Source organism: Terrapene carolina, unplaced genomic scaffold (genome assembly GCF_002925995.2).
Source record: "Terrapene carolina triunguis isolate 2854851 unplaced genomic scaffold, T_m_triunguis-2.0 Scaffold58, whole genome shotgun sequence".
NCBI lineage: Eukaryota > Metazoa > Chordata > Testudines > Emydidae > Terrapene > Terrapene triunguis.
The window spans coordinates 67,219,895-67,231,307 of NW_020664409.1; the positions used below are offsets into that span (position 1 = coordinate 67,219,895).

The 11,413-nt window shown below is 40.6% G+C and overlaps 1 protein-coding gene across 1 annotated transcript in view; it reads left to right on the top strand.

Moving 5' to 3' along the window:
* The window catches only part of RALYL (RALY RNA binding protein like), a 315,944-nt gene extending 304,932 nt beyond the window's left edge, over positions 1-11,012 (top strand). The window contains exon 8 of the mRNA XM_026662827.1: positions 10,658-11,012. Within this exon, the coding sequence (XP_026518612.1) occupies positions 10,658-10,675 (18 nt within the window). The 3' untranslated portion in view covers positions 10,676-11,012. The remainder of the gene's footprint in view (positions 1-10,657) is intronic.
* Positions 11,013-11,413: the final 401 nt, after the last annotated feature.

Below are 11,413 nucleotides of genomic sequence, written 5' to 3' on the forward strand. Positions count from 1 at the left end.
GAGAAGTTCCTAAGGACACAGCCATGCCACTTGGGCTGTGCATTGAACTAAGGATTAAACCTATCAACCCAATCCTGCAATTCTTTGATTTAACTGCAGCTGAGCAGCCACCATATAGCATACATTTTTCCTGGTGTGCCAGACTTTGAAAGTAAATAGCTTCAGTTCCCTTGGAAAACGTTTATTTCACAGTCTTTATCAGAATGCTTCAGAGTCAAGAATGGTAAATAATAAAACCATCAGAGGGAACATTTTCCTTCAAACCATGTCTGTAAGTCAAAGAGCATCTTTGTGGAAGTAAAGTGGGGCAAATGCTGAAAAGTCAAAAGGTAGCTGTTCTTTTTTCTGTATAAATTGACAAAAAATATAAATGTTATTTTATTCCTTTCTATAGCCGTCCCAAAGACACTGCAGTTACTGACCCATTTTTACCAAAAGGTCTTATTTTCTGAGAAAATATAAATGTTGTTTAAATGTTTTTATGACTGGCTAACACCATAATGTGAAAGTCAGATTGAATGCATCAGTGTGCAGCCACTTATGGACCTCAGAAAAGGGAAATAATAATTATTAAAATGGTAGCAATCTAATTCCTTTAAATACAAACCAAGTAACCTTGTTCTGGCCAGTAAAGTTCTCTATAGAAATTATTAGTTATGAGGGAAAGATGGGTCAGTTCCTGAAAGACGTGTGTTTGAAGGAGAGAGGTATTGCCAGGCAATAAATGGAAGACTATTCCAAGTACTGAAGGCAGTATAAATTTATCTTAGAACCCAACCCTGCTCCCACTGAATTCAATGGGATTTTTTTACCATTAACTTCAATGAGAGCAAGTTTGGGTTCTTAGAGTATAAGTATGTTTGGGTGGGTAAAGATCTGGTTCAGGATAATAAAGTCAACTCCCATGTCACATGACAAAGGTCAGGATACCCTGACTCCAGTAGCTACTGTTACAAAGATCAAGTTTTATTCTAAATTCTGAAAAATATCTAGCACATTGCCAGAGCTAATCAAATTATCATTAATAAGATACAAGAGCTGAAAACTGAGTAGAAGAGGAAGAAGGCTGCATTTGTAATAAGGAGAGAGGAATGGAGGCACACACACTGTGAAGGGGGGAGCTGAAGAAGGTGAGAACAGAGAGTTAAGTGAGTGCACCCAGTGATTCTACATTTACATAGCACAATAAATCCTTAATCCAGCATTTCAGATTTTGTCATTTATTTTTAAAAGAAAAATCTCTTGAAAATCTCATAGAATAAAATTGATAGATGCTATTATGCACTGTCATGTACAGGTAAAATAAATATTAATGGGGAAAGAGCCTAAGAGAAGCTATTTAAAACGTACTATTACAATTATGTCCTGCTTCTATTCTCATTTCCAAATGTTCTGGTAAGCCTTGATTGCTCTTTCGTGCCATTAATTCTCTTCTCTGTCCACCAGGATCACACTCTCAAACCCACCCTTTTCCAAGGCAAGTGTCAAAACAATCTACTTCCCTCTCTTTTTTTTTTTTCATTGCCCTCATTCAGGACCATATCACTACCACTTGCAATACCTTCCTATTACTCATTACTGTTACTGTCCCATCCCTCTTCCTCCCCGTTCATTCCTTCTCCTTTCCCCTGGGCCGATCATGGACTCTGAAACATCATTCCAGACTCTTTCAACTACTTGTTCCCATTAACACCCCTTTTCTTCTCCTACCATTTGGTTTTGCCTTGCTCTTTACATTACTTACAATGTCTACTATTTGCTACATTTCCTTTTCTTCCTCGATTTTGGCAACAAAACTAGGCAAGTTTAACAGATGTTTCCTTAATTAAAATGAGTTCTCTCAGTCTTTCACTTTCCTAAAACCATACATTAGTCAAACATTAAAAAATAAAATTAAAAGTTTAGTCATGTTGAGTGGCCTTAGAGTAGGATTTTCAGCAATTCTTTAAAGTTTAAACCCTCCATTCAGTCCTGCTCCCTTGGCACTGGTAGGGCAGGAATTCTTGCCTTTAGCATTAATGCTAATTGGATTACCGGTTCACACTGGGAAATCCTCACTCCACATATCAAGCAGAGGTTATAGCAGCTAAAATTTTCTTTTATAACTTTTTGACAGCACTCTGAATCCCCAAAACATCTCATCTGCACCATTAGCATTATCAGGGCTCATGCTTAAAAGTGAGCTGGTTGGGCCAGATCCTGAGAGGTGCTGAAATGGGATTACCATTGCCTTCAGCGCAAGTCGCAGCACCTCTCAGCATTTGGCATGATATTTGCTCATGTTTGGGGTTCAAGAAACACAGGGGCATCTGCACAGTTACTGCTCCATAGAGCTGGATCCTGGCATGTGCAGAGCATTCTTCACTTCAACTTGTTTCAGAGGGAGTTGAGGGCACTTAGTTAGCACATTGCAGAATTGAGCCCATACTGCACTGATTTTGGTCTGTGCCAGATGAACTCTTATGTCTCCTGCTTCTTGACTTCACTCTTCTCAAGGGAAAAAAAACCTCTGAATTAAAAAAAAATAAATAGAAAAATGTAGTAATTTATGTACATTATATTGATATATCACAAGTAGTAAAACACAAACCCATGTTTTCTAGATTGTGGGCCAGATCCTCAGCTAGTGTAGCTGCTCTGAAGTCAATAGAGATATGTCAATTTATACTAGCCAAGGATCTGGCCCATAATTAGTGCATTCAGACATAAAGAAAGAGGTGACTCAAAAATAACTATAGAAACTATTTAGACATCGTAACTAAATGAAATGCAGGCCTAAATCTCATGTGTATTGCCAAAGATATTTACTAGATACCAGAAAAATTGGCCAAAGACAATGGGGTAAACCCCTATATCGATATAAAGAACCACAGGATCTGTACAAAACAGACCAAGCCTCAGTTATTAAGGTGTTATGCAAAAGAGCCACAGGCAGCAAATTGCATGGTAGATAGCTGGGAAAGATGAAGGACTGAGCTGACCATGAATCTGTTTTCCCAGGGAACTGGATACGCTATTTCGAACCTGAGGTTTAGATCACCAAGCTACTGCTTAGGGTTTTATAAGTGTGGAAGTTTTCATAGGACTCTTTTCAGCAAAGATGTTAAGGTACCATTTGCTAAAATATTTCTGTGTGCAAATGGATGGAAAATAATGTCCCTATTGCTAAACCAGATGCCAAGAGGATAGCTAAAAAAATGCCATTTTTTTAAAAAGGCCCCAGGAACTATCCTGACAATTCCAGGTCAGTAAGCCTAACTTCAGTTCCAAGCAAATTGGGTGAAAATATAGTAAAGAACAGAATTATCAGACACATAGATGAACATGATTTGGTGGGGAAGAGTCAACACGGCTTTTGTGAAGGGAAATGATGCCTCACCAATCTATTAGAATTCTCTGAGGGGATCAACAAACATGGGCAAGGGTGATCCAGTGGATATAGTGTACTTGGACTTTCAGAAAGTCTTTGACAAGGTTCCTCACCAAAGGCTCTTAAGCAAAGTAAGCTACCATGAGATAAAAGGGAAGGTTCTCTCATGGATCAGTAACTACTTAAAAATCAGGAAACAAATGGCAGGAATAAATGGTCAGCTTTTTAGAATGGAGAGTGGTAAATAGCAGTGTCCCCAAAGGATCAGAACTGGGACCAGTGCTATTCAACATATTCATAAGGGATCTGGAAAAAGGGGTAAACAGTGGCCAAGTTTTCAGATGATACAAAAATTACTCAAGATAGTTAAGTCCAAAGCAGACTGCGAAGAGTTACAAAGGAATCTCACAAAACTGGGTGACTGGGCAACAAAATGGCAGATGAAATTCAGTGTTGATAAATGCAAAGCAATGCACATTGGAAAACATAATCCCAACTATACATACAAAATTAGGGGGTCTAAATTTGCTGTTACCACACAAGAAAGAGATCTTGGAGTCATTGTGGATAGTTGTCTGAAAACATATGCTCAATGTGCAGCGGCAGTCAAAAAAGCTAGATAAGAAGACAGTAAATATCATAATGCTACTATATAAATCCAGGGTATGCCCACACCTTGAATACTGCATGCAGTTCTGGTTGCCCCCATCTCAAAAAAGATAGATTGGAAAAAGTACAGAGAAGGGCAACCAAAATGATTAGGGGTATGGAACAGCTTCCATATGAGGAGAGATTAAAAAGACTGGGACTGTTCAGCTTGGAAAAGAGATGACTAAGAGGTAATAAGATAGAGGAGTATAAAATCATGAATGGTGTAGTGAAAGTGAATTAGGAAGTGTTATTTACCCCTTCAAATAACACAGGACCCAGGGGTCACCTGATGAAATTAATAGCAGGTTTAAAACAAACAAAAGGAAGTACTACTACTTCACCCAATGCACAGTCAACCTTTGGAACTCATTGCCAGGGAATGTTGTGAAGGCCAAAAGAATAACAGGTTTCAAACAAGAATGACATAAGTTCATGGAGGACCAGTCCATCACTGGCTATTATCCAAGATGTTCAAGGATGCAACCCCATGCTCTGAGTGTCTCTAAGCCTCTGACTGCCAGATGCTGGGACTGGATGAAAGGTGATGGATCACTTGATAATGGCCCTGTTCTGTTCATACCCTCTGAAGCATCTGGCACTGGTCACAGTCAGCAGACAGGATACTGGGATAGATGGACCATTGGTCTGACCCAGTATTGCCATTCTCATGATAAAGATGGTGATGGGTCTCACACTATCTCATTTTTACTCATGAATGGTGATAGAACAACCACGTGCAAGTAAAATGAACACAACATTTCAATATAAAAAGTAGATTTGAAAAGACAAATATTTGCTTTCCTCAGGGAGTAAAACACCCATTTTGTGTGTACTGACACTTAGCAGCAATGATGCTTGTGTTCACTGAACAGATAAAGGGGTGTTTTCAGCACTACTTACTGTATGATTGACAGAGTGTACACTGTGTTCATTGGGTTTCATCATATGAGGGTAAATGTAAAGAAAATACATATTCTTCATTTAAATTTCCTTTATCAATATTTAACAAACTGCATAATCCTTCCTATTCAGTATATGCAGTCAATATTCTCTCACAACCTTGCTATAAAAGATATTACGTTAGAAACTTCCATCAATTTGTCACTTTCTGCATACTGTGTTACATATGACAATACTGAGCCTGTAATTGAGTCTTTTCACATTCTCTTACTCACAGCAACTGAGCTGGGCTTTTGAAGTTCATGATATCCATAGAAAACCCCCATTAAATCACCAATAAAACTTGGTAACTTCATTTGTGACTTTGTATTTTTTAAATACCTGGGCAAGATGCTGTTTAGCCCGTTGGTAATCATTATAATCATGAGGTGCCTTTTGATGCATCCGGCAAAGCAAGATTCTGTGACTCTATATAAATCATAAGGCTGCGAGTTTGTCTCAAAGGTTACGGAAGTCATGGATGCTGTGAATTTCCGTGACCTCCGTGACTTCTGCAGCAGCCGGTGTGCCTGTAGGCACTGCCCCCACAGCTCCCATTGGCCGCGGTTCCCAGGTAAGTGCCATCCAGAACCTGCCTCACCCCCTCCTGTGCCCCTGCTCCCTCCCACACCCAAACTCTGCTGCTGCTTTGGAGGGGGGAGGCACAGAGCCAGGTAGGGAGCGTGCCGGTCTTGCCAGTCCCCCACCCCCAGCACCAGTGGGGGTCCCAGACCATGCACTGCCGCCCGCCTCTCCTTCCTAACACCCGGGACGGACACACCCCCAGCATCTGCGTGCCCCTCTCCCCCCAAGTTTTAGTCAGGAGTATATAGTAAAAGTTATGAACAGGTCACGGGCCGTGAATTTTTGTTTACTGCCAGTGACCCGTCCATGACTTTTACTAAAAATACCTATGACTAAAAAGTAGCCTTAATCATAAACAATGATAATTAGTAATGCCCAAATGTGTTTTGCCTAATTTCACATCACTTTAACTTTGAAGAAAATTATAGACTGAAGATTATTACTAGAATGAGATATGTTTGAGATGTTTGTTCTATTGCATGCCTGCCCCACAACATGAGCAGCACTGTCCACCACTCCACCAGGTCTTAGCTGCCTTCCTGAGCTGTCCAGAGCCCTGCAGCCCCGCAGGGCTCCCAGAGACTCCCCACATTCCCCGCAGCAACCAGGCGAATCACAGCTGCTCAGCGAGGACGGTGGCTTCACACCCTGGGACCTGCTGCTGGGAAGACCCAGGGATTGGGCAGGTGGATCTGTGGGCTGGAGAGAGGGGGTCCGGGAACGTGAGAGAGAGGCAGGGAGCTGAACTGAGCTGGCCTGCCCCTTCTGCTCCCCTCCTGTCCCCCATGACTCACCTGCTGCCTGCAAAACCAGGCTGGGAGATGATCACAGCACTCTGCCCCCTGGCTCCCTCAGCAGCCAAGTGCTGCACTGCGGTGGGCGACACCTGCTTGGCCCCCACTGTTCCAGCACCCCTACAGGTGGTAACCAGACTTTGGGCATCCGGTCAGTGTTTCTGACCCGACACTGTCAGGTGCCCTTTTCGACTGGAAACTGGACACCTGGCAACCCTACCCTCTATTCACTTTCTGAATGCGCCCATTGTGCCTGACTAGATGGTGGAAGACATGTCCCATATTAGCTTAATTGTGAACATCTTTGCAGTCTTTTTCTCATGTCACACTTTTAACACTCTCTAAAGAAAGTCATATGCTCAGCGATTATGAATTCACAGAAAAGCTTGCACTTACAGGTCGAGGCTTGAAGGATGGGCACAGAAGAGGGAGTGCAGCTTCTGCACCATGCCTTTCCCTCGGGCCTGTGGGACCCGCACCAGAGAGGAACTCCACACTTTTGGAGGGAACTGGGGAGGTCGTGCTGACTAGTCTCCCCCCACTGTATTCTCCCACCCCCTAAGCCTGTGGGATACAACACAGTAAGTTAGTGCAGAAAGAGTGCAGGATTTGTTCACAGTTCTGCCAGTAGAAACCAAGACTCCAGACCTCCATCAGCAGAAAGTCAAACCAAAAAGGAGCTGAGGGAGCAGGAGATAAAGCAGTGCAAAATGACCGCAAATACCTGCTCTGCTACAGAAACAAAGAGATGACCAGTACAGCCCCAAACGGTGCTGGGGATGGGGGGTGGCCATTACACCCAACAGATTCACTGATTCAGTGCAGCTCTTAGACAGGCTCTGCAATCAATGCTGCTATAAATCATATTTTAATGCTGCCTGCTTCCAAAAAAGCCCCTTGGAAGACAGTTTTGCAGCATAGCTCTTAATGTTCAAGGGTAGCAGAGAACCAGGAGCAGAAGGAGGACAAGTGACAGTGTGAAGGTAAAGTTCCACACAAATGTGTCTAGCTTCTGACAAATTCACAGAGGCTACGTCTTCACTACCCGCCGATCCGGCGGGTAGCAATCGGTTTATCGGGGATCGACTTACCGCGTCTCGTGAGGACACGGTAAAATCGATCCCTGATCGCTCTGCCGTCGACTCCGGAAATCCACCTCGACAAGAGGCGGCAGCGGAGTCGGCGGCAGCACGGCAGCGGTCGGCTTTCCCCCGTCCTCACCACCAGGTAAGCCGACCTAAAATACGCAACTTCAGCTACGGTATTCACGTAGCTGAAGTTGCGTATCTTAGGTCGGAACCCCGCTGTAGTGTAGACCTAGCCAGAGATCCATGGATTTAGGGAGTGGAATCTGTATCTTTTCTGGAAGGTCAGGGGCTAACTCACTAAATGCTATCCCCGGAAGAATCAGAGTGAAGCTCGTGGAGTCTCAACTCCCTATGATTGATTCCATAGTTTTTAGCTGAGTATAGTTTGGGAAACTTTGGAGCCAGTATATCCTGCCATGCAAATCAGCTCTGACATGCCTTTTTGCTTTAACATTTAATTTAGGTCTTGCAAATCTGTACATGATATTATAGCAATGTAAAGTTTAAATTAATTGGATATGGTTTGGGATAGGTCATGTACAAAAGCCAGAGGGCTCATATTGGAACTGTAGGAGCAACAATAGTTCTGGAAAACTAAGATACAGTACATGACTGTATCCAATACTCCCTCCAGTATCCAATGCTCAAAAAGTCAACAATATAGAAAAAGAATAGCAAATTATTTCAGGTGGAAAATGAATGAATAAATAGTCCATAACAACTTTTCATTTTCCCAAGGGATGTTATCACAACTAGGACAGTATTTACTGTTTGTCTGATATTATTTATGACTGCAGCTGCTATATGTTCAGTTGGGTTATCCAATTTTTAACGCAATATGTTTGAACCTTGCTTTTTGGGTTGATATGTTCCCTTATAACCACACCAAATGAAAGCCATATTGCTTGCTTGAATGTAATTCATTTTCCTCTCTATTGTGTCAGGGTGGTTTTTTTATACATAACTGGAAGGAAATGAAAAGATTTAAAAAAAACATTAATCATCATGAGTGTTTTTAATATCATCAGAGCTACCATAAAGCCAGTAGATAAATTACACACTATTCAGCAGAAAGAAGTAGAATAAAATTAGTATTATATTACACTAGATTAATCATAGCCCTGGGTGACTGTCATTCTGGAGAAAATAGAAGCTTGAATATCTAACATTTTAACCTTTCTTCCCAGCCTTTTAAAACAAGAGACAAATAACAAGTCCATGTACTGAAAGAAAACACAAGATTTTTTGCTTGTGGGACTGGTGAATTTTTACCATTGTTTCTAACTGACAGCAAAGCAACATTCACAATTTGGATCCAGATGGTTAGCAGCACTGTTTCATAATAGTAACCTAATGAAGCTTTTTATTACTAGCAACAGGTAAATGCCTGGAAGGTTTATGGCAAGGAAAAAGCTTCAATAAATAATTTGAAAATCTGTCTCTCTTCTTCCTTGGATAATTATTGTCTTTTGCATATACAATGTAGCAGCGACGCAAAGGTGAAGAAAAGGCTAGAAAAAGAGAACTGTCTCTGGAGCTAATGGGGTGCACAGTGGAACCGCAGGCTTTTTTCCTCTCACAAGATGAATACCTACTTAACAACCATTAGGCCTCTCTCTGACTTAAGGGGAGGATTGAAAATCCTTTTCATGTAGTTAAGTCTGTCCGGGGATACAGTGCTAAAAATAGGGAGATATGAAAAACTTCTCTATGCGTGTCTAGAATAATATTTTTAAATATCATTTTAACCTAAAACGGAGCAGCAGATGGTAGGTGCTCTTGTACAAGGATGGGAGGGCATGGGGACCCTCCACCGTAGCCCTGTCTACCTGTGCTGGGTACAGCCAGAATGCTGGTGCTCCCTGAGAGTATGGGGGGAGTGAAAATGTATAATGTTTCCGGAGTGCTCCACAGCTCTAAGAAGACTTGGGCCAGTGCTGTTGGGAGTGGGACTGGTCAAAAAAATTCCATCTGATCTTTTCAACAGAAAATTGTGTTTTTTCAATACAACATAAAATGTTTGCAGGAAGCACCTTCTTTTCTTTAAAATTTTTGATTTTTCAATAGAAAACCCAAAACCCTGAAACTTTTCTGCTGTAAACCTGAGTTGGCTGAAAAATATTCAGTTTTTGTCTGAAATTTTTCAGGTTTTGGTCAAAATGTTTCAGTTTTATTTGACAAAAACTTTAAAAAATGGTTTTCAGATTTTTGGTTTTTCAATGAATATTCAAAAATTTCTGCTGAAAATTTCAATAAAAATGAAAAATTCTTGGTTTTTATCAAAATTTTCTGCACAGTTGAGGGGACTTCTATCGTCCAACCCTTGTAGATTGGAGCGCTTGCTGTGCTCTTTTAATGGGTGTTGCAACTGTTTAATGGCTCATTGCTCCCATAGGGCCTGATCCAATGACCATTTGAAGTCAATGAAAAGCTTCCCATGACATTCAGTGGGTATTTATACCAGGACCCTAGTGTCTGCAGAGGCAGGCATAATGTCCTTAGAAAGTTCCACTACATTCCCACTCTAAAACAGTGATGCTGAAAAAGCCACAATAGAAGCCAAATGTGATGGTATTTAATTAAAACAAATAAGTTCTAATCCTTAATAAAGAGGACAGGCCTAATGCATGCACACAATAATAATATTAAAACTATTAGAAAGCAACTGGGAAAAGACTCATGAACTAGATAATAAGAACTCCCTCCCCTCCCCTCCCTCCCTTCCCCCCCCCCTGTTAAAGCATATGATCAACATAAATGGCATGGGAAAAAGTTGGAGAATGAAACCCAAAACATAGAGAGCCATATGCAGTGTATTTAGAATAAATGTAAGTATGCAGGTCAATGCATTCTACATTATCTCATGAAGTAGCTGGGATACATTCTTCCTTTACCTGTTATTACAAATATAAAGTCCTGATGAGAGGTATACTTCACCAAGGAGTTGGGTTGTGACTTGAATCAGTGTAGTAACTGTAGTTAATTCTGGGTAGTGCATTCTAATTTAGGGGTATTTATGGTACAGGCTTTCCATTGTAGCAGTTACATGACATTCCTTTTAGCCTAAAAACTTAATCAATTAAGTGTCAACGTCAGATGGTTGATTTGACCATGAAATGCAAATAACGCTGTCCTGGTCCCTTTCCCCTACAGTTTATCCTGACGCCTTTTCCATGTGCTGCTGAAACAAAGCCCATGTTTTCATATTAAACAAACGTTTCATTTTTCAGTTTCTACAGATCAAGTGATGAGGTGTCATGTGTGAGCCCCTTGGAGGCTGAGAAGAGAAACTGTGACTTCCCCTTTCCACTCCCCCACAGAAATGTGAACTGCGGTTTCTTACTGGCTAGCAACACCTTTGATTCAATTTGTATGAAAACTCACTTTACTTATTAAAATGGACATTATTGTTCAAACCTTAGAAATTTCATTTCTTATATGTTCTAAGCTGTACAACTGTCAGATTTTTATGGTTTAGATTGTAAATGTGTTTTTCTCTGGCTAATTATTGGTATTATTTGTTTTTAATTTTGATGTCTTAAAGGCCAAGGTACTGTATGATAATAATATGAAGGACATATTTAGCAGGCGTGAGAGACACTGTATACAAATGTATATTTGTAAAAGCTATTTTTATGATTAGCATGTTTTACTGTTTATCATATTTAAAGTCAATTGATATTGCATTTCTATGTTTATAGCTTAACTCAGACACAGTCATGTTATGATCAAAGACTTATTATCAATCATGTTGTATGGTATTTTTCATTACTTTTCATTATATTCATAGTTTAAGATAATTATGTTTACTAGTAGGGATAATATTGAAAGGCAAAGTAATAGTTCTGTTCTGTTCATGCACTATTTCACCGTAATTGCTAAAAAGTGCAAATATGTCAAATATCAGATCAATTGATAAACTGTAAATTAGACCCACTTGTTAATCCCTTTTTTCAAACAAGCACTCTCTGTGATGCCATAAATTA